This window comes from Gadus chalcogrammus, chromosome 5 (assembly GCF_026213295.1).
Source record: "Gadus chalcogrammus isolate NIFS_2021 chromosome 5, NIFS_Gcha_1.0, whole genome shotgun sequence".
In the NCBI taxonomy this organism is placed as follows: domain Eukaryota; kingdom Metazoa; phylum Chordata; class Actinopteri; order Gadiformes; family Gadidae; genus Gadus; species Gadus chalcogrammus.
The window spans coordinates 13,584,058-13,605,218 of NC_079416.1; the positions used below are offsets into that span (position 1 = coordinate 13,584,058).

Sequence of the window (21,161 nt, forward strand, 5' to 3'; positions counted from 1 at the left end):
GGGTCGCTGTACTGAGCGTGTGTTTGTGTCTCCCTGCAGATGGGCATGGAGCCTGTGATGAGGGAGTTCATGCCTGACATCGCCCTGGGCGTCTCCGTCATGTCCCTGAGGGAGCAGCACATGGCGGACATGGAGAGGGAGGGTCCCCACAGTCCCATGGGCCCCGCGGGCCACCACATGCCCCACGGGCCCTGCCCCTCCGCCCGCCTGGGCCACGCCCACGGCCCCGGGCACGGCCACTCCTGCAAGCGGCACGCCCCCGAACCCAAGCTGGAGGCGCAGGCCGAGTTCCCTGACCTCTACGACTTCTCCTGCCGACCCGCCACGCCGACCTCCCTGCCCTCCTTCAGCGGGCCGGACCTCTACAGCCACAGCTGTAACCCCCAGGGCTCCTTCCCGCCCTCCTATCTCTCCGACTCTCAGACCCAACAGGGCCACCCGTCGGGGGGCCGGGGGGGCCAGGACCCCCTCAGGCTGGACGTCCTGGGTCTGGGCTCCCAGCGGAAGGACGGGGCCCTGGCCAGCCCCTCCGGGCCCCAGCCTCGCGTCGGACACATGCCCCGGGGCCGGTCCAACGAGACGGACCTGACTCACGGCCTGGGCCACCTGCGCTCTCCCAGCGGGAACCTGGACGGCTATGAGGACCGGCACGCGGCCCCCCGGGACGCCCCCGAGGAGCTGGGGGTCACCGGGGACTCGTCGGGCTCGGGGGGCCACCTCCAGCAGCCTCACAGGAACAGTGTGAGCGAGGAGGCCGTCAGAGACCGCAGGTCACCCAGCAAGCCTGACTACCCTTACAAGAAGTCCGCACTTTAACCCCAGTGGAGGGACCGGGGTTGAAGCGTCACCAAGCTCATTCGTTTTTGGGAGGGAAGGGGGCAGGGGTTGCCCCCCTGTGTTGTTGTTTTTTGTAACGGATGGCAAAGCACTAACCTGTGTGTGATTGTGTGCATGTGTGTGTGTGTGAGCGGTTTTTAGAGGAAAGGGAAAAGGCTTGTTGTTCATTTAGCTATTTATAGGTTGCATCCTTCTGGCCTGCCCTTGTGCACAGCTTGTGCTTTCCTCCTCACGGTCTGCGGGGGTCAAGCTCCTCTGCCACTTGGTGGAATGGATCTGACCACAGCCAACCTGATCCTGTGAGTCTGGAGCGGGGTGCTGTGTCCCAACAGATGGATTAGTGTAGCCAGTCTATTTCTGAAGGTAAAGGTTAGCCAAACCATTAACTCAGCTCCAGAACGGACCGACTTGTTGACTATAGATCCTACTGTTGAATCCCCAAGTACAAATACAAGCTGACTCAATCCAAGTTTTATCTTAAGCAAGCTCGTCAAACGGCACAGTCCCGCACAGAGATGGCTTCGGAATTAAATATGTCGTCACGCATTACTTCCTCCCAGATGAGTATTTACATTTCCTCCTTTAGCATCCCTATGGCAACTCACCTGAGATCGAGGCCCCCCTCCCTGGGCCAGGGGCTGCCAGCACGCTATTGGCAGGGCCTCGGTCATGTGAGGCAGGATTCGGATGGGCCAGGAAGTAGGTCAACAGGCAGAGCGCGGCTCTTGGCAGATGTCTCTCTGCGTTGTGATGGCGACCCGCTCTGACTAAGTCTGCTTCTTCCCCAGCAGAGAGACGGGGCTCTGCAGAGGGAAAGGGGCATGGGGGTCTTATCGCCAAGTTCATCACTAGGCCCAGTGGAGTATATAAGGGTACCATGGCAACTTGATGCACGGCGGTGTTTGGGCGTGGGGGTTGTTGTTTTAGCAGAACAGGTGTGGATGTTTCCGTATGCACAAACTGTTTTTTGTACGCGCAGGTGTTTGAACAATCTCTGTACTGTACCCTCCCATGTAGTCAGGTCTGTCTGTACATATCAGCATTAGGCTCCGAGAGAGGTGAACCATAGGGGAACCAGCCCTAACGGCCCTGGTCTTCCGCTCCCTGGTTTGAAAAAAGCATTCAACGATCAAATCCAAAGCCTTAATCAATGCTTGGCTTATTGAGTTTAAGCATTTTTATTTTATCCTAAGTATGATGTCATCCTCACTCCCCCTCCCTCCTTCTGATGCGGTTATTCTGTTCACTATGAGCACAGACGCTTGACGATTCTTCTGCAATGGAGGTGTGGAATTCACCAACCAATTTTTGTAAATAGTAGCCCTCAATACCGCCACCTCATGGCCAAGTCTGGACCTTCACATCCAGGGGAAATGCTGTTAAACATACCATAACTGTAGCAAAAGAAACTGGTGAATGCATACATTTAGCGTGAAAAAAATGAGCCTATCAAATACTTTATTTTACTACGCACAACCTATGAGACGGGAGCGGCATTGCACTGTTGGAGCAACCCATGTACGGTGAGCTAGAAGGAACAAAAAGTTCTATAGTGATGTGTAAACAAGCGTGTGTGAATGCTGTCTGAAAGTTGGCTGACTGTATTTTTTTTCCATGCACCGTTGATATTGTAAATAATCGATTTAAGTCCCATCACATTTTGATTGTTAATTGTCCGTCACATTTTAGTGGTTGAAAGTTGGTGTTTGTACTGTAGTGGAAGGCACCTTGTACACCCTGTCTACGTCCCTGAATCCTCACCATGAATGGGTGGTATAAATCATTAACCATCTTGTCCCAGAATCCTTTGTCTTGTTAAATGTAACACATTCTAGGGCCCATGTTCAATATTGTAGATGGTGTGGATTACCGTGTTTTCGTTTTCTAGGTGAATGTTATTTTTCTTCCGTGGTGTCTGAGTACCAGGAGTCAGAAAAGGGTCTGAGGATTAGTAGTTCTATGCTTAGTGGTTGTGAATTGGCCATGTATGAGGGGGGGGGGCGAGGGAAGATCATTTTTCCATTCAGCTTGCATCATGGGGAAAAAATGCAAAACTCCAGATTCTTCCCCATGTTCGCATCGGGCAGTGTTTTCCTTTCCAGGACGGCGGTCCCTCGAGAAGAGGTTTTGTTCTGTTCTTCGCTGTAGAGGTCAGTGCCTTCCCCCGGCCGCTGCTGGGCTTCTAAATGGAGAAGTGACTTTGATGTCTATGCAAGCCTTTTCTACCAGCTCAACCAGCCTGCGTCAAGTAGTTCTTTAAACACATGTAGCTCCTTCTCTGTACAGTTTTATCATTTAGCACCTTTCTTTTGAAACAGAACCACCATGAACATGTGTGACTGCTTGTGTTGAATTTATAAAAAAAAAAAACAGGTACCCCCGTACTTGTGTGGTATACAAATACACCTTTTTTTAGATTGATGTACCAAGTTGCATTTAGTTTCACTGAATCTATTTTTCTACTGTCACCTCCCAAAAGGTGCTTAACAGTGGTCAATCCTGGCATCCTCAAAAATAAACTGGTTTGTTATAATGGAGTTCAGTCATTTCACTTGGGTCTTTAATACATTCAGAACATCTACGTGGCTGGTTAGAAGAACGTTTAACCACTATCAGCAATATTTCACATCAATGGTGCAGAGTAAACAGATTTGGCTTCCACACCCGTCAGCATCAATAAGTCCAAACGTCACGCCGCACTAAGGAGCACTCTGCCTACTCATGGAAATCACAGGGGAATGCACACTGGTGTTTCCCAGGCTGACAAAACGCTGTGTTCATTCATAATGGACCGTTAGGTCTCCAAGGAGGCACAAAACATGACTTAAAGCACACTAGGCAGATGTTGACGAACCTCGTCTAATGGTAAAAAAAAAAAGTGACTAATTCAAGTATGAACGATGAAGGCAAGGTAGGCGTTAACAAACTTATGGATACCAGTACATCTGGCTCTTCAAATCCCCTTTACTGTTCAAGTATCGGTAGCAGCACGTTTCTAAACGGTATTGAACAGGAAAAGATGGTCCCAGATCAGTCCTAGGCACTGTAAGGGAAGCATCGGTCCAGTGCCTCCTCAGTAGCCTGCGTTGGGTCGCCCCCTCTTCCTCGACTGTAGCCCCTCGAAGAACTGCTCTATGTCCTCTGCTGTGACCACCTGACAGACGTTTGGAAAGGAGACTGGTTAAGAGTCTGCAGGATGGGTTGGGGCTATTTCTAAAGGACAGGAAGCTATTCAATGCCCTTCAAAGCACAGTTTATTTTAGGATCAGTCCTCACCTTATGTTCAACGGCATGCTGCTGCAGGAATGTCGTCAGTTCTGTTTTTAGGTCATTGTAATCTAGGAAAAGTGGGAAGATCTTTTTCACATCTGGACCAGTAGCCTTTCCCGATGCAATTACAGTGTATTGTTTCGGCCAATTAAAAGCCCTTGTGTCTGTCCGGAGCCCAGAACTCACGGTAAATCATCTCCAGCTGCTGCACGTGGTCCAGGGAGCTCAGGAATGACATCAGCCGGTCCTCGCCCAGCGGCTGCGCCCGGCCGCTGTTCTCGTAGGCCAGCACCGTGTCCGACTCATCCAACAGGAACTGCACCTCCGCCTTCACATAGGCCCTCTGTGGATGAGCCCAAGGACACAGGATCATCTCGGGTGGAATCAAATGTTCTCTCTGAGTCGATCACAGACATGCACGCAGGGGGAAGAGTCATGCTTTTTTTTTTTTAAGCCTACCTTGCAGCTTACACAGGTGCACAGCTTGGAGCGCCAATTATAGGGCCAGAACACGGCTCCCTCCCTCGCCCTGTGCGGACCCCCGGTCGGGAGCTCCTTCAGCCTGCAGCCGTGGGTCTTCACCGGGCTGTCCGTCATCTCCTGGTGCGTCCGCTTGAAGGCCGCACTTCGGTTTTCTGGTTGCTAGGGCAAAAGAAACATCACTGAATGAGGAGTGAGTGTTGGGCAGGCGAGGCAGGTGGCCGGGCCCCCTTCAGTGAACGGCCCCCACTGCGGTTGAGGTGCGAGAAGTAGGTCGTCCTGTCCCGGCCGCACCCATCCCCTGACTCAGGGCGGGCGTGCGGATGAAATCATCTTTGTTTACAGTGAGCTGCCCGGTCAGAGCTGGCCAGATCCTGTCCCAAGTGTACGGAGAGCTGTGCTTCACGGATCACTTCACCCACAATTACCCCAACCAGGAAGAAGACCGACCTGCTTTCAGGGTTCAGTTTACACATTACTATCCAGCGCCACCTGGTGGTGGGAGACACCATAACCGTGCACCAATGATACAACATTAATGTTACTATACTTCCAAAAGGGGAGACATATGGTAGAAAAGATCCGAATGTCTCCAGACTTCTCACCTTGTCCAGGGTTTGGCAGGAGGATCCCTCTCCCCCGTTTCTAAAGGCCTCACACTTCCGGTCTTCCTGGTTTTCCAGTTCGTCAACATTCACCTCCAGCTCTTCCCCCGAATGACCAACTTTGATCACAGGCGCCGCTGAGGAGGAAGGAACGGTAAATTCTCCTTTAACTCGGATGTTGGGAGGTCAGACCTCTTGTTCATTTGGAATTACCATAAAGCAAATGTCAAAGCAAAGTAAAAGTAGATGCTTGTTCAATGGGTATTGCACCAAGACTTCCACAGTATCAGTTATCAAATTAGTAGTGAAGCTAGAACCATATAAGTAACAATGATTTCACTGTGTGCAGAACTTCTGTACACTGATTTATTAGATAAAAGCAATAGTTTCTTTACTTTCTTTACTGTAAAGAAACAATAGTTTCATCCACTACCCTGGATGCCTCTCGGTCAAAGTATCCAACTATGAAAAAGGCGTGAGCTGGGAACACTGGTCACCTGCAATATGAGCAGCATAGCTCCACAGGAAGGGGGCTTTGTTCATGCACGCCTCACACACCATCTCCTGCAGCTCCTCAGAGTCCACCACGGCACAGCCCAGGTGCTGAGAGGAGGAGACAACAGGCCAACCTTAATAGGCATGGACTCATAATACATTGATGCATGGTTCAGCTACGGCGGATCACTCTGGTTTACAGTACTGCGTGAGACGTGGAATACCAGTGTGCATTGGACTGCATTTATATTAGAGTTCTTCTAACCAGTGAGTGGTCATTCAAAGACCATTACCGTATTGCCTTACATTCATCTGTTCATGCACACATTCACACACCGCCGGCAGTGTCAACCATGCAAGGCGACAGCCAGCTCGTCGTAGGGTGAAGGACACCTCGACACTCAGCTAGGAGGAGCCGGGGATCGAACTAGCAACCTTACGGTTAACAGCCAACCTGCTCTACCTCCTGAGTCACATGCCGCCCTTACATCAACAAGATAGGGACAAGAGACTTACCCTTGTGTGATACCAATCCTCACATATAATGCACTGGATCATCTCATCGTCCACCTAGAGGAGGTTTGAAGGGTTTTGTGAAGACAGTGACATGGTCAGGGAATCATTACAGAATTAAAGGGAAGGGAATATGAGTGTATGATGTCTGTTTCTATATACCTGGTCATCTGCGTCTGGATATGGCCGATCACAGGAGCAGTATTTCCCGCAGAAGTTGTGATTGTATTTGTTTTTTAGATTCAGACTGTCTTTGGTCTATTAAGAAAATAAAGTGTATCAGCAAATGCACATGAAATCCAACAAAAAAGGTTGATTCGACAATATAATAAAATCTCAATAAAAAGACTCACTGGGTTTAGTTGGCAATTGAAGTCCCCAAACTTGTCGTTGCCACAATCACAACGAAACTGTCTGTACAACAAAAAAATGAGATTTAAAAGCTATTTGAACCTACAGTTTATCACGGTGAAGTCCGAGTGGAGAACACTTATTTCTTCAAGAAAATGAATCTTCCATTGGAATACCTTTTGGTATACAGCTCAAAGATGTCATGTCCATCGTGGCAGATGTTTGCGCAGGCCAGACAAAGCCCACCAGGATCCACGCCCGTGGGAGTGCAAGTACTGCAGGCGAACACCGCCTGCCTCTTCACATAGCCCTGCAATGTTTAACAAATAATAAGCCTCAATTAAACGGATACTGGCGCCACATGCAGACATATGAATTACCCCTGGAAGGTACCATTACTGATAAACCGCGTTGGATCAGTACTTGACAAATCGTGCATTTTGTTGCAGAAACACAGCGACGTTTCTTTAGGGTCAACGTTGAGAACAACTGGTATGTGCGAATGCAACACCAGTGCGTAACATGCGTGCAGGAATCCGGGTCTGCTGCAAGTCAGCACTGCGGTCCTTTACCTTAGTGTAAGAACAATGTTCTGGGTCGCTGCCCCCCAACACCGACAGCGCCTCTCTCAGTTCGTCCTCGTCCATGATATCTCGAAAAGATACGATTGCAGTGTCTTCTATATCATCCGACATCGTAGTTCAGAACAAAGGTCCCCGCGGATCGTTTGAACACAACAGTCAGACTGGCTCAGTGTTGACAAACGCCCTTTCCGGGCGGGAGTTGACCACGTGGCGGAAGTGGCGCAGAGTTGTTTTTGTGTCTGGTCGCGCGAAAATAAATCCGGATATAGTAGAATACAACCATGAAGCGATCCAAGTGGACCCACGTTTCGTCTGAATGATGCGATAAACGTGAGAAACGTTTGGTTTACTTGGAGCATTGCATTATAACGTCACTGCAGAGTGGAACTTTACACCCCGCTAACAAAGCGTTTTTGTTTGAGGTTAACGTTATCGAAACAAAATGCAAATGCCTCACACAATCCTGCAAATAGAGTTTAGCTTGACACCCACCAGTCCTGCCGGACTGGTAGTTCTGGTGTTACTGTCGTCTATCCAGTGGATGGCGTCCTTGCAGCATCAACATTAAACTAAATCAAATAGTTGACCTGACAAACCTCTCGATATTTTTTTACGCCCGATAAGCTGCGTCTTAGTTATTTCTTACATTCAAGGTAGCACATTAAATATGGATGACGTATTTTTCAAACGTTTACTCATTTATTTAGGCTTTATGTGGTGATTTAAGCAGTGAACCCATTTGCGCCCCTTGAAGGGGAGCGGCGGTACTGCAGGCTGACAGCGACCCCGTCCACCCGGAATGTTCTCCGTGCACGCCGTCAGTCTGTGTGGATTCCAGGGTTGTGTGCGCCGTGTTTCAGTCCTGACTTGGATGTGAGACGTGGGAACATCTCGACGTGGTTGTAGCCGTACATGTCATCCGTCACCCAGTCGGAAAACTTCCCCGCTAAACCGGACGACCGGAGAATGGGAATCCACCGGAGCTAGTTCCTGAAGAGACGGGTTCAGAAGAGCAGCCAGGTTAGCTTGCACATAGCCTCGATTCCAGCTTGATTTCTAGTAAAACCAGTTTATTATTTTGTTCGTCTACCAACCACCGGTAAAGCACGTTTGTTGAGCAACAGTAGGTCGTATATCAGGACTTCTTCTACGTTTGTTGTGACACTGCCTCAACGAGCTAGCTCGCCCTGTGTTGAACGCAGTGGTTCGTCGTTTGTGTCTCAGTACGCTCTCTTAGCCAGCTAACGATAGCGATGTGTGTTAGCAGAACTCAAACTCACGATACTCAATGAGCTTGGCTGTTAAGGTGTGCTGAAACATTAGGTCGAGGTGTAGGGATACCGCTGATGAACTCTGTCACCAGTGACATGCAGTGGTTTCCCAGTGCCTCCGGACACTCCTGCTAGCGGGGGTCTCGTCTCCGGAACCGCCAGTCAACTTGTTTCCCCTGCTAGGTTCGTGCGGGGATACGGTTTCCTGTTGTCGCCCGTCCGCCCGCGTCCATTCCTCGGTCAAATCATCTTCAGTCCTGGTGAAAATGCAGACCTTCCTCAAAGGCCGGAGAGTCGGGTACTGGCTCAGCGAGAAGAAGATGAAAAAGCTGAATTTCCAGGCCTTCGCCGATTTGTGCAGGTACGCATCCGATATATCTGACACTCCAAGTTACTGATTGCTATTTGATTAATTGTATGCATTCAATATCTTAAGCATTAATTGAATCAAAGCATGTACAGTGTATGTTTTGATGACGTATTTATTGTTCTTACAATCCTTCAGGATTATCAATATATAATTTTTATTCTGGCAAATTATTTATACTCTGGTATTAAATATAAATTATCCAATAATTTTTAAATGTCTATTATAATATATAAAAAAGAGAGGCTTATTACGATCAGTGTGTAATGCCTTTACACCCTTTAACCTTTATAGCACAGGGTGCTTATTACTTATCAGTCAATAATGCTCCTTTAGCGTTTAAAGGTAGGACTGTTAATGTTAAGTGGAGGTGTAACGACCACACCTTCATCTCATACCATTGTTTTTGTTGATGAGAGAACAGGAATAGTTAGAGTAACCCAAGATGCTAATGCTCCATGAATTCCTTTCAGTGAATGGCTAGTATCTACTGAATCACATCCCACCAAATCTTAAGGCCCTTCTATGTTCTAATCTAGGTTCTAGTATGACCAGTGCAAATGTATACATATTATGCTAGTTGCATGGTTCATATAGATAGATTTACCCCATGTAAACAACATCACAACAGTTGTACAATAAATGATTATGATTATTGACACTGGCTTTGCCTTTTTATACCAACAACTCTAAGAAAGTACACCTCAGCTTGTATTGGCTTGTACAGCTTACACAAGCTATTGGGGGTTATGCTTTTGACTGCAGTTTTTGTACATACAAACTGTAGTGTACAATTTTGCAGTTGTGCAGCTCCAGCCACATTTGTCTCCCCATGCTGAGGCATAGCTATGACATTCTGGTCAAAGGCATGTGTTTACAGTATCTCGCTTCCCTGTACCCGATGTGGGCCATGGGAGGGGGCGTGGCCTGTTCTAATGTATGTTATCTTGCCAAGTAATAGCCCATCACTCTGTGCCGGAGTCACATGATGTTGCATAAGGGGTTGTAAACTGGGGCATGGATTTGATCAGTAAGACAGGGGAACTATACTGTGCTGCTTGACAAAGTCCCCGTATCGTGTATGTACAGCATGTATGACATGCATGCATATGCGGTATCCTTCCTGGGTCTTATCGGTTCCTTCCTAACCTGGTCTGAAGATGTACAGATGATATAGGAGTTCCTCGACCACACAAGCGTCATATCAGACGGTGACCATGCCTCGGTGCACCTGTCTTGTGTGGAACCCTTCAGTGGGTTAAGCCCAGCGAGGAATTTGGATTGAGAGGGCACATTGTACACATTGTGGTATTATAATCCACAGCATTTCTTTAATCCATTAATATACCTCTGGCCAACTGGAATCCCTCTCAACCGTGTGTGTGTGTGTGTGTGTGTGTGTGTGTGTGTGTGTGTGTGTGTGTGTGTGTGTGTGTGTGTGTGTGTGTGTGTGTGTGTGTGTGTGTGTGTGTTATATTATATTAGCTGGCATTACATAGAGGGGAACCATATTGAAGAAGTGCAGCTTTAGAGAGAATTGGCAATTTTCCCATTGTTAGAACAAGTAGAATCAGATTTCTATTGCAAAAGAAAGAGTACCAAAAAGCCCTCTGGTGTGTTCACATGTCAAACACATGCCTTTCTCTAGTTCTGTTTTTCTAATGGATTTCCCCTGTTTCATACCACGCTGTTCATTCAAAGTCATCCTCAAGAGGAAGGAATATATGGAACTTGGCTTACCTCCATGCGCTTCCCTCATACACTGTATGTGCTGAAAATAGATACCTGTTGTTTCTATATGTAGAGGACCCTTCCGACACAGCCAACATGTCTCAATCGCCAGCCCTTGGCTTAATTCATTGCTATTGTAAACTTGGGACCAGGGGCCAGCTGCTATGCATTATTAACAGTTCAGTGCTTAACCTCAAGTGAGAAGGACAATGTGCTTATGGTGTAGACACTTGAAGGAGTATCCTTCTGACACCTTCATGCTTGTCAATAAGCAATTTAGGGAGACTAGATTTAAGACGTTTACTGTAGTTCCCTGGAACTCAGCCCTGTTTTAACTTGATCAGATGTGCGGGTTCATACACACATCACTGCTATGATGGGAGTTCAACTTTCCTTTTAGACATCGTTCTTTTTTGGCGTGAATCTGAAATGACGAGCCTTCCCGGAGGACGTCGGTGCTGTCCTGTACAGCTGTACGTCGGTGCTGTCCTGTACAGCTGTACGTCGGTGCTGTCCTGTACAGCTGTACGTCGGTGCTGTCCTGTACAGCTGTATGCAGGGAGATCCCCGCTGGCCATGAAAGGACGGGTGATGTCGTTTTAAGGCATCATCACTGGGTGTCCATTCATAACACAGCCTCCCCGGTTCCCAGTTTGGGGCTCATCATGCTTAGGTCTAATCATAATATGCCCCCTTGGACCGCTCCCCTCTGCGTTATCGGGCTCTTCAGAAAATATTGTTACTGGCTCCTGTCGGGAGAAGGCCATTAAACAGCCCTGCGGTGGCGGTTTTTAGGGTAGGGTAGTCTTAAGGAAATGTATGCTGATGTTCCGTTAAGACACGCCTACGCCTTTCCAAACCTAATTCATTGCTTCGTATCCAAACCGTCTTGTAACCAGTGTTCCTGTACTAGTTTGAACAGATACTTTGTAGGTATCCTACTAATCACATGGTGTGGCTATGTCGGTACGCTTCGCGTTTTCTTATTTTTCCTCAAAGCCTAAACAAAATGGTTTGGCCCTGGCGTGCCGCTCTGTTTAGTCTTTTCTTTATCCCGCCTCTGTGTCGAGGCTTTGCAACAACATCGGAGAGCAGACAATCCCCCTATATATCAGAGCTGGGATGAACCGAAGGCCCCGTCTACAATAAACAGGCCAGCTGCAGTATTAAGTATCAGCATTGTGCTGAGGCCCTGTGGGGCGGCTCCACTGGGGCCCGGGGCGGGGCGCTAACCAAGTAACCACCGGGCCCCGTGGTTGGGGGCTGTTGGGTGTGGGTCTTTTGGTCTTGCTCTGTCAGAACACCTGTTGTTGTCCGTGCAAGTCAGCCGCATTATGTTGACTCTGGGTTGTTTTAGCAGCAGTACAGAGTGACATCAACCCTTTTTACATTCTTCAGCCTAAAATGATTTTGTTGCTCATGGATTCAGAGCACCCCGTGGGCGTGCCAGCATCCAACAGATCTGAACACGCCTAGATCAAGTCTGGTTCGTCGCGTGGTTATAAAAGGGGAATGTGTTTTTTGTAGGACGCGTAGAATAGAAGAAACTTGGATCTTGAATCAACGATACAATATTATGTTTTTTTTTATTGTTTACTTTTTTAAACAAAAGCAGAATCATGGCTATACTCCATATAAATGTGATTTTTGTTTTTTGTTTTTACAATACAATGAAGAATAAACCTGTAGCATAGAATGAAAACCAAATATATATGGAAATGTGGAAGGCACTTAGCTGATGGTTTTTTGGGCTCAACCCCGGTTCTCACTCTACTACCTGTTGCCAAGCAACCTTTTCTTTTTGCCAAAACTAAGAATCCCTCAGCTGTCCGTGAAAAGTAGAGTGTGATCTAGTCCAAAAAACATTAATAATATTTATGCATTCGTATCGTCCTGTTTTGAAATACAAGTTAATAGTCATGATGCTAATCAGGAAAATATGTAATCTTATGTTAAAATTATATGTAACATTCTTTCATATCAGAATATTTCCCCACTCATATTTTTCTTTTTTCTTTCAGGAAAAGAGGAATTGAAGTTGTTCAGGTAAGGTGCCACCTAGTCTCCTATTGTCTGATAATCACTGTTTGTTATCAATGACTTATGGCCCAAAAAATTCAGACCGACCTACACACTAATGATTATCAATCCAATATAGAAACGCACTGCATTGGATTCATCAGCAAGCAACATGGCATCCAAACACTGATCTCTTCATCTCCTTCCCAGTGCTCTACTTCATCCTCCATGTCTGTTTTTCTACCGTCTGTGCCTCGGGAGTTTATGCTCCATTTTGGTCATGATGTATTCTGCACACCCAGACAGAACTCTCTCCTGGGAATAGGCCCCAAGTTACAGGGCTTTGTTTCCCAGTATGTACTCGGCTTCTCCAGGACAACCAGCAGACCCTGCAGCAGAAGTCAGCGGTCCAACAGCCGCAGCTGCTGTGTCTAAAGACTCAGTTATGGTTCCACGTCGACGCAACGCAATGACCACGCAGACACGTGAACCTGTTTTGGTTCTGCGTCGGGTTTTAGCGAGATGACCAATCACAGCCCTTGCTGCTGCGTCGCCTCGACGAACAGTTACAATTTTTGTAACGGTCTGTAAACCCCCTTGCGTTGCGTCGATGTGGAACCATAACTAAGCCTTCAGACCTGTTGCCCCTGTGTCTCAGACATGGTGCCCCCTTGTCTCAGACATGTTGCCCCCTTGTCTCAAACATGTTGCCCCCGTGTCTCAGACATGTTGCCCCCGTGTCTCAGACACGGGGGGACAGGGCTGCAGTCCACATGCATGTCAACATTGGGAGCATTAGGATGTGAAGCTTTATTTTAGTGTGACGAGTGGAAGTTCGCACTACACACTTATTGTATGTTGTACGGTCCTTCCTTGCACTTAAAAATAGTACTTGGCATTGTGTAGCATCTTATCATAGTTATCTTTGTTGTATACGGGGAATGGGTTAACCTAGCAATTGTTAGGGCTTGGTACTTGTTTCTATGAACATCCTTACTGTAATGGTAGCGATATATTGCTTCATCAAATGTCAATGTAAGTTCTTGGGAAATTGCTGGTGTTCCAGACTTGCTGCGGATTGGGCTCCGGAGCCTCTGCCGGTTAGGCCGGTCGATGGTATATGCTTTGAAGTCGCCTTCACCACCGGTCCTACCGATGGACCAATAGTTCAACCATTTGAATGCTGTGGCCTCAACATGCAAGGCCGATGTATCGGGCTGTTGCTCGCCATCACGATAAAGTAGAGGGTGTTTGATTATGGAGATGGAGAGCGAGGTCATTGACAGGGTGATTTAGTTATCTTGAGGCTTTCATATCCTGAAAGATAAACAATGTATATGGTTCGTTTTTCTTATGTAATGTGAAGGATTTCCTGCAGAAAATGTGTTGGTTAAATTGGTGTGGATTGCCGTCAGACCGGGGGGGCTGCTAAACAACATTGTCAAATAACTGAAACAGTAGTTAGGGCGGCAGGCGTGTGTTGCTGAGGCGGCTGCCTAACTGTACAGTGCTGCGGCAAACCCTGACGTGTGAAGAGAGATTACGTTTAATTGTTCAGATGTAGTGTTGGCTTTTTATTGGAATATTTCCTGTTCTAGAATATTCCCCGAATGAATCCCACAAGCACAGACCTTGAGGCCTGATAGATCGGTCAGCCTTGGCTACCCAAGGATTTCATGATTTAGATCAGTCACTTCACACGTTACTCTCTCTGAAGGATGTTAAACCGCATACAAGGGTATGGCTTACCTCAGAAGGAAGAGTGGGTTGACTTGTAACCGGAAGGTTGCTAATTCGACCCCTGTCTCCTTTGAGTGTCGGGGTGTCCCTGAGCCAGACACCTCACCCTAGCTGCTCCTGGCGAGCTGGCTGTCGCCTTGCATGATTGACTCCACTGTCAGTGTGTGAATGTTTCTATGAACTCTAGGTCGCTTTGCTAAATGCCCTAAATGTAAATTTATAAGGTATCAGGCCTTGAGTGTGGTGGCAGCGTCGTACCCCTACCACCCCAAACCATGAAGAACCACCTAAATGGTGTCGTGCTAGTTTGACCGCTCTCCCTGAGATGCATCTGTATCTACCTTGCCAGGGCGGAGCAGTGAGTATACCTCCGTATTTATAACGCTGTGTTTCAAACCTCTGGAGGATTGGTTGGCGGTGGTTATGACATCATGTTTTGCAAATCGTGGCTAAATTCGTCCGCCCCTGGGAGCTCATTTGACGTTTCCATTTGTAGCGTGGGAACAACATCTGTATGTTATCCATAAAAAAGGGAGAAATAAACAGGACAGTAAAGATAACATTAATTGTGCAACATTCGTTGATGAACAAAGTGATGACCAATAGAGCTCTTTCAACATTACCAGTAAATATACACTGTCATGTAATGGCTTGACAGTTCAGCATTTTCGGTTTTCCCTGTTTCCTGTGATCCATCCATTGCTTTGGATGAGTTCATCTTTGGGACCCACAGTGGGCAGCCTCCGACTGGGACGCCCGTTATCTCCCTGCAACACCAGCAGAGAGCGGGGTGAATGTCTGCCTGTCTGTTTAATTACGCAAAGAAATCCTTTCATTGAGTTACAGTGCTAAGTTAGCGACCGAAGAAAAAGGTAGACCACTTCGCAAAATCGAGATTACCAAAAGTAATGGCAACGTCAGTGTTGTGGGTGCTACATGGTTTGCTAGGTACTTATGGCTTACTGGTAGCATTACTAGCAATCGACTGTATTGCTGGCCCTGTTTGCTAATGAATAATGGCAAATCTCCACCGTGGGCTGTTCATGGTTTCCCTGATGTGAAAAATCTTGATAGGGCAACCAAACGCCACGACTAGTGTCAAGTTCAAGTTGGTGCTGCTATGCGACTTTCCTTGCTAGGCACCATGCCTATAGATCAGGTTGAATCTAGAATAATGTTCTCATTCTTTTACTAGTTTGTTACTCTGACCGTTCTGTTTGATATTGTGGAAAGGGTGAATGATTCAGAGCATGATGCATTTTAAATGGCATCACTTTTGGTCAGTCTTTTCTTAAAACAATTGTTTTAAGAAAAGTTGTTTTATTTTACTGAAAATAAACATAGCTAAATTACAACCAATAACTTCAGTCATTGAGGGCAAAAATAGGCCCAGATTTTTTATTTACTTTTACAAATCAAGAGTAGGCCTGATTTGAAAATTGGGCTTTGCATCCTTTCCTTCTGCCCTTGTAGTCCATTTCAAAGACATGCTGCCCACCAGCTTTCAAATTACAGTGATGTCACGGGTGGGTTTGTATCAAATGTATTCACATAACTATCCCTCCATACTATTTTGTAGTTCACCAAAACACCCTGAAACAACTTGAGTCTCACATTCTTATGCCACCATACACCAATAGTGCAAGCAGGCCAATGGCAACCAAGAGCACAGTCCTTCCTCCCTCACTTTAAAAACGACCAGCCTCCACTGATGTCCACTGATGGGCCGTATGTCCACTGATGGGCCGTATGTCCACTGATGGGCCGTATGTCCACTGATGGACTCTATGATGGACTCTGTGATGGACCGCATTTCAACTGGTGGGCTGTTTCTCAATTGGTGGGCTGTACGTCTACTGGTGGACTGTATCTCCACTAGTGGACCGCACTGATGGGCCTTATGTCCACTGGTGGACTGTATCTCCACTGGTGGACCGCACTGATGGGCCTTATGTCCACTGGTGGGCTGTATCTCCACTGGGGGACCGCACTGATGGGCCTTATGTCCACTGGTGGACTGTATCTCCACTGGTGGGCTATACGGCCGCGTCCAATAGCAGCCTAATAGCTGTGGACCCGGGGCTATGAGCTCATGAGAACATTCTGTCAAGATTATCTTGCTCGGCTCTGTCACCGAGTGAGTCCAACCGTTCAGAGCCGGTACCATATCGGAACCATATCACTTACATGCATGCCCAAACAAAGCTTTTGACTTATTATCTGACTATGCATAAGTGCTTGGGATGTTAAAGTTAATTCATCGTCCCTTGCCATTTCTCAGCCGTATATTAAACTGTGGTCAAAGCTTTTTTCATAACTTTACGAGCTAATACCATGTTTAACGTGGATGTCTACTTTTTATATTTTAAATATATGCACAATGTCTGCATACTTTTTGACACAAAGGCTTCCAGTCAAAATGGAGAGGGAGAGGAGAGCGAAGTCCTTGGACAGCCAAGTCATTCACTCAGCCCCGATCATACAGTAGAGTATAGACTATAGACGCCACAACAAAGCACTCAGGCTCCATGTGTGTAAACCAGTGTGACCCATACATAAGGAGCGCAGTGTAATCATCAATATTTCATCAGCACAAACCGCTTTTACATCATCTAAGAATCTGAACATTCCCGTCTCATTCTCCTGACCTGCATCTCAATCCCTTGCTGTAGTAACAGCTGCTACCATTTTATGAAGCAGAGTGGTCCCTGGTCAGACATCCGGGTGCATCCGTGTTTTATACGGTTGGTGTTTTACTCGTAGGCAGCCGACCGCCTGTTTGAATGCAACCTAGAGGCTGAAATCTGATAGGTCATCAAGGCAGAGCCATGAGATGGCGCGTCTGTGGGGCCTGCTTGTTGTGGTATACATCATAGATACTACTAGGTAGTAGGGTACGCTGTGAGCTGAAGTACTTGGGCTCAAACATGGATCCGTAGTCAAAAGGACACAGAGATGAGAATGTGAAGACGCTCTCCAAACCCTGACTCCCTCCTGTCCCTCACTAAATCCCAGCCGAGGCATGACACGGTTGACGAGGAGGAATCAGTTCTTCGTCCAACGTTGTTAAATCTCCATTTTTGCTAGGCCTCTGATGGCAGTGGGCGATTGGGGGGGACGTACTGGACCGTCGCTCCCTTGCCAACCGAGCCTGCTGGGCAGCATCGCATGAACCACAGACCCGCTTTGTAACGGAGCCTCTGGGTAAACGCTGGCTTGGCACCATCCACCCTGCCTCCATTTCCACTTGTCCTCTGCTTTTGTCTTCTAAACCTGAGCAGGGCCGCCGGCGCTTTGGCACGACAGCTGCTTTCTTCCCTCCCTTTTGTGTCGGGTCGTTCTGTTCACTCTCATTTAAGAAAACGTCCAAACAGAAAAATGTGTTTAGCTAGCCCCCCGCCTCGTCATCGTGCGTCTCCAGTCTAGATTAACTTGTGGTTAGCCTAATGTACTCCTCTGTGATGGGTATCCATGGTGATGAAGGCTGAATGTCAAATACCTCATAAGCTTCGGTACCAGGGAGGGTGTCTGCTGAGAGACGTCTCATTATTCGATAGCCTCCAGGGGAGCCCATCAGAGCCGCATTCAGCCAAATTAGCTCCATGTTTGACCCAGCACTCATGATTTAGCAGGAGACTCGGTGCTAGGCTTCTTTCCTCCATCTCTTCGGTTCAGTCTGTACTTCATGAGTTGTGGCCCCAGGCCCCATTATCTCTGCTGCATGGAGGTTCACTAACACAAGTGTGTCAGGGGTCCGCACGCCATCCAGCATAATCATTCATCACGTCTCCCGCTGCACTCTGAGCACACGGTATTTATCCACACAGATTAAAGAAGGGAAGATAAGGTCGGCCGGCTACATGGGAACCGCCGGGAGGCAGGGGAGAGACGGGGACAGGGTCCTCTGCCCTCCCGTCCTCTCAGAGACATCGTGGAAAGTGGACACTCAGCTAGTGTGTGGTCCCGCCAGGGACAGGAATGGTCATATATGGCTCTCTGTGTTTGTCTTTTGATCAGAATCGGCTGTGTTGGATCTCCCAGGGGGGCCAGCCAAAGCCCTCGGTGGAGCTCGATAAAAGCTGGAAATGTATTCCTTCTGACCCACCATCCCTCCCCACGTCTTGCTGTGCTCTCCAGGCAGTCCATCAGTGCCCCAGCGCACCCGGACCCCCCCCCCCCCCCCCAGAGGGACGTGCAGGGAGATCATCTGACATTCCTGCTTTTAGCATTCAGCAAATCCCCCCCCATCCACAGGCACTTCACCCCTGGGTTCCTGAAAGAGCGCCGCGGCGACGTCACTCTCAATCCCCGTAGGGCGAGAACAGCTCATCCCCTCGTAGGTGCCCTCTCCGGTGGACAATGACCCCACCACAGAGCACGTTGGTTTGGCCTGTTATGTGGTGTAAGCGGGAGACTAAATAGTTAAATAAGAGTTAAATGGTATACGGAATGCATTTATACAACGCTTACTAACCAGTGGCCACTCAATGCGCTTTGCAATATTGCCTAACATTCACCCATTCATGCACCCACTCCCAGACCGCACGCTGCTGCTGCTATCTCCCGTCTCCTCTGGTAGGCACGGCAGTGTTGTTGTTGAACACCATGGATGCAGTCTGCATGTTGCGACAGGATGGAGTTTTATGGATGTTGACTTTTCAACACACGGCTCTCAGGGTGCGAGCAGTGTGGGTTTCCTCCTCCATCACATTTCTAAACCCTTCTTTGTTCGCTTGTCATGTCTGAGGCTTTTTAACCAATAGGTCGTACCATTGTCTCGACTCACTCGCTAAAGCGGGATTTTTGCATTGTTTAACCTTTTTAAATAGATTTATTAAAGGGCTTACTCAACACTAGTTAGTAAGGCAGATGTTCTATAATCCTGGTGTAAAACATGTTGCTACTGGACGGATGAGATCAGACCTCAGGCAACCTTGCCACTAGGGGTGGGAATCTCTTGGCAACTCAAGATTCTATTTGATTCCGATTATGAGGTCAAAGATTTGATTCTGAAGCGATTATCGATGCAACATTTTTTTTATGTACATTTCGAAGCGTGATTTTCAAAAAAATATTTTCTAATCTCTTCCTACATTTGTGATGATCATTAACGACATCAACAGATGAATTTACTTATCTAATATTTCATAAGAGAGAAAGCTTTTGTCACAATTATGACTTTCTATGAACAATGCAATAATCAATGCAGCTTGCATTATAACACAATATGGAAGCATGCAAAAAATAGGTTTCAGTTTTATTTTCTTTCTAATCTTTCTTTTCTATGTCATTAAAGGAAAAGCTGCTCTTGAATTAGAAGTAGTTCTTGTGTCTGGCTGTGAGTTTGCGCGCATGCTATGCGTAGGCTGAATCGCAATCGTGTCAAGACAAATCAGATTTGCCAATACACACTGAAAATAAATTCAATAATTTTAAAATAACAAAAATGATCCCTCTCTGGCGAACAGAATGTTGTAGCGAGAATCGCGATGCATCGAAGAATCGATTATTTTTCCCACCCCTACTTGCCACCAGGGAAACCAAATGAGGCAGATGTCTTCATACTGCGTTACAATTCATTAATCTGCTGTAGTCAAAATAGCATGTTTAGGGACATCAACCTTTAATGAGGAAATTCTCTGACACCGATGCCGTTTTAACAGGTCATTGACATTCAGATACGCTTAATCGGTGTAGAAACTTGCATTCTATTTCTGCCTCATGACTCATAATTTCACATAGAACGACGTCACTCAAACCCCCAGATAAGAGATCATTATCACCTCAGCAGAATCCTGCCCTCAGTCAGTTCCTGTGTGCCCGACACAGAAACGGGTCAGATGTTTCACGGCGTCTGATTCACTTATTTATCGACTTGGAAGCTTCGACCAAGGGTTAACTAATTAATGATCTGGCCATCACTTCTTCTGGGATGATTAACCAGCCCCCATTGACTCTGGCTCTCGCCCCCCCTTCAGCCAACAGAGCTGTACGGGTTTACAGCCGGGCCCAGGCCTCCCATTGATAACAGCCCGTGTAGCTAAGGCGTGGTGGCGCTGGGTCTGCCGTACAAAGGGGGATCTTGTTAAAGGAATCCTCCTCCAGTCTGAGCTCTTGTTGATGCAGGTGCTGCCTAACCATCCCGTTGTGAAAGGTAATCTGCTAATCACCTGTTCACAGATTAGCCAGGCATGGGCCACAGGTACAGCCCTGTTACGTAAGCGGCCTAGCACACTCAAAGCGAGCTGAACGTGACTAAGAAGCACACTAGCAGTAGTAACAATCCGGGAGCAGATGTTTGTTGTGGGTTATTTGTTATGGCTACAGAAACGATTGGCTCATAGGTTCAGTGAGTCAGCACAGGCCGGTGGGTTGGCTCCAGCGTCCTGGGTGTAGATGAGCGCTCGGTCTGTCGCTGGTCTACTGAACACCCCAGGGTCCTGGCCCAGGACTACCCTCACCTTACATGTCTGATGGATGTCATAGAAACGGTCCAGAAGCATCTTTCTAACATGAAGTGAAACCGCCCTGGCGCCCCACCTGAACGTGTTTTCCTGTTGTGTTTAATAAACTGTAGCCGGTCTCCAAGGGAACAGGAGTCGGTTTGTATTTATATTTCAGATCAGCTGAGCACTTGAGGCGTGAATTGTTTTCATTGCCAACATCCCAAATAAACAACTTTTGCCTGTTTTTAAATTCATGAATGACGACTACCTTAACGGAAAACCTCCCACCAGTTACAGCCTCGCGTCACCTCAGCTACACCAGAAGAACTTAAACGAGTACCAAAAGTACATTGAACGGATAATATATTTATTTACCACGAAACAATACGAAGACAACTGTAGAAGAAACACAACATTGAGATGGAGGGGGCACTGGTGGTCTTTCATCAGTG

At 47.3% G+C, this 21,161-nt stretch overlaps 3 protein-coding genes across 7 annotated transcripts in view; 2 read left to right on the top strand and 1 right to left on the bottom strand.

Annotated features, from left to right (window-relative positions):
* btbd7 (BTB (POZ) domain containing 7) overlaps positions 1-4,586 on the top strand; it is a 24,212-nt gene extending 19,626 nt beyond the window's left edge. For all 3 annotated transcript variants that reach the window (XM_056591126.1, XM_056591128.1, XM_056591129.1), the window contains exon 11: positions 40-4,586. In XM_056591126.1, the coding sequence (XP_056447101.1) occupies positions 40-816 (777 nt within the window). In that variant the 3' untranslated portion in view covers positions 817-4,586. The remainder of the gene's footprint in view (positions 1-39) is intronic.
* Positions 3,161-8,697, bottom strand: LOC130383088 (putative E3 ubiquitin-protein ligase UBR7). The gene is made up of 12 exons (XM_056591133.1): positions 8,416-8,697; positions 7,124-8,125; positions 6,728-6,861; positions 6,554-6,614; positions 6,363-6,458; positions 6,204-6,257; positions 5,690-5,795; positions 5,193-5,329; positions 4,567-4,749; positions 4,294-4,450; positions 4,114-4,175; positions 3,161-3,991 (listed from the first exon to the last, which is right to left on the bottom strand). The coding sequence occupies exons 2-12, from the start codon at positions 7,244-7,246 to the stop codon at positions 3,911-3,913; spliced, it is 1,194 nt and encodes a 397-aa protein (XP_056447108.1). The 5' UTR covers positions 7,247-8,125; positions 8,416-8,697; the 3' UTR covers positions 3,161-3,910.
* The window catches only part of itpk1b (inositol-tetrakisphosphate 1-kinase b), a 32,454-nt gene continuing 18,610 nt past the window's right edge, over positions 7,318-21,161 (top strand). The window contains exons 1-4 of one of the 3 annotated variants that reach the window (XM_056591130.1): positions 7,318-7,788; positions 7,890-8,155; positions 8,590-8,767; positions 12,526-12,550. In XM_056591130.1, coding sequence (XP_056447105.1) covers positions 8,673-8,767; positions 12,526-12,550 — 120 coding nt within the window. In that variant the 5' untranslated portion in view covers positions 7,318-7,788; positions 7,890-8,155; positions 8,590-8,672. Of the gene's footprint in view, positions 7,789-7,822; positions 8,156-8,589; positions 8,768-12,525; positions 12,551-21,161 lie in introns of those variants that run through there. The other 2 variants (XM_056591131.1, XM_056591132.1) reach the window with 2 other exon arrangements.

Coding starts and splice junctions, on each gene's coding strand:
- LOC130383088 (XM_056591133.1), bottom strand. CDS start 7,246: ATGTCGGATGATATAGAAGACACTGCAATCGTATCTTTTCGAGATATC. Junction 5,796..6,203: donor AGGATTGGTATCACACAAGG/GTAAGTCTCTTG, acceptor TCCTCCTCTCAG/CACCTGGGCTGTGCCGTGGT. Junction 4,176..4,293: donor GCAGCTGGAGATGATTTACC/GTGAGTTCTGGG, acceptor CACTTTTCCTAG/ATTACAATGACCTAAAAACA.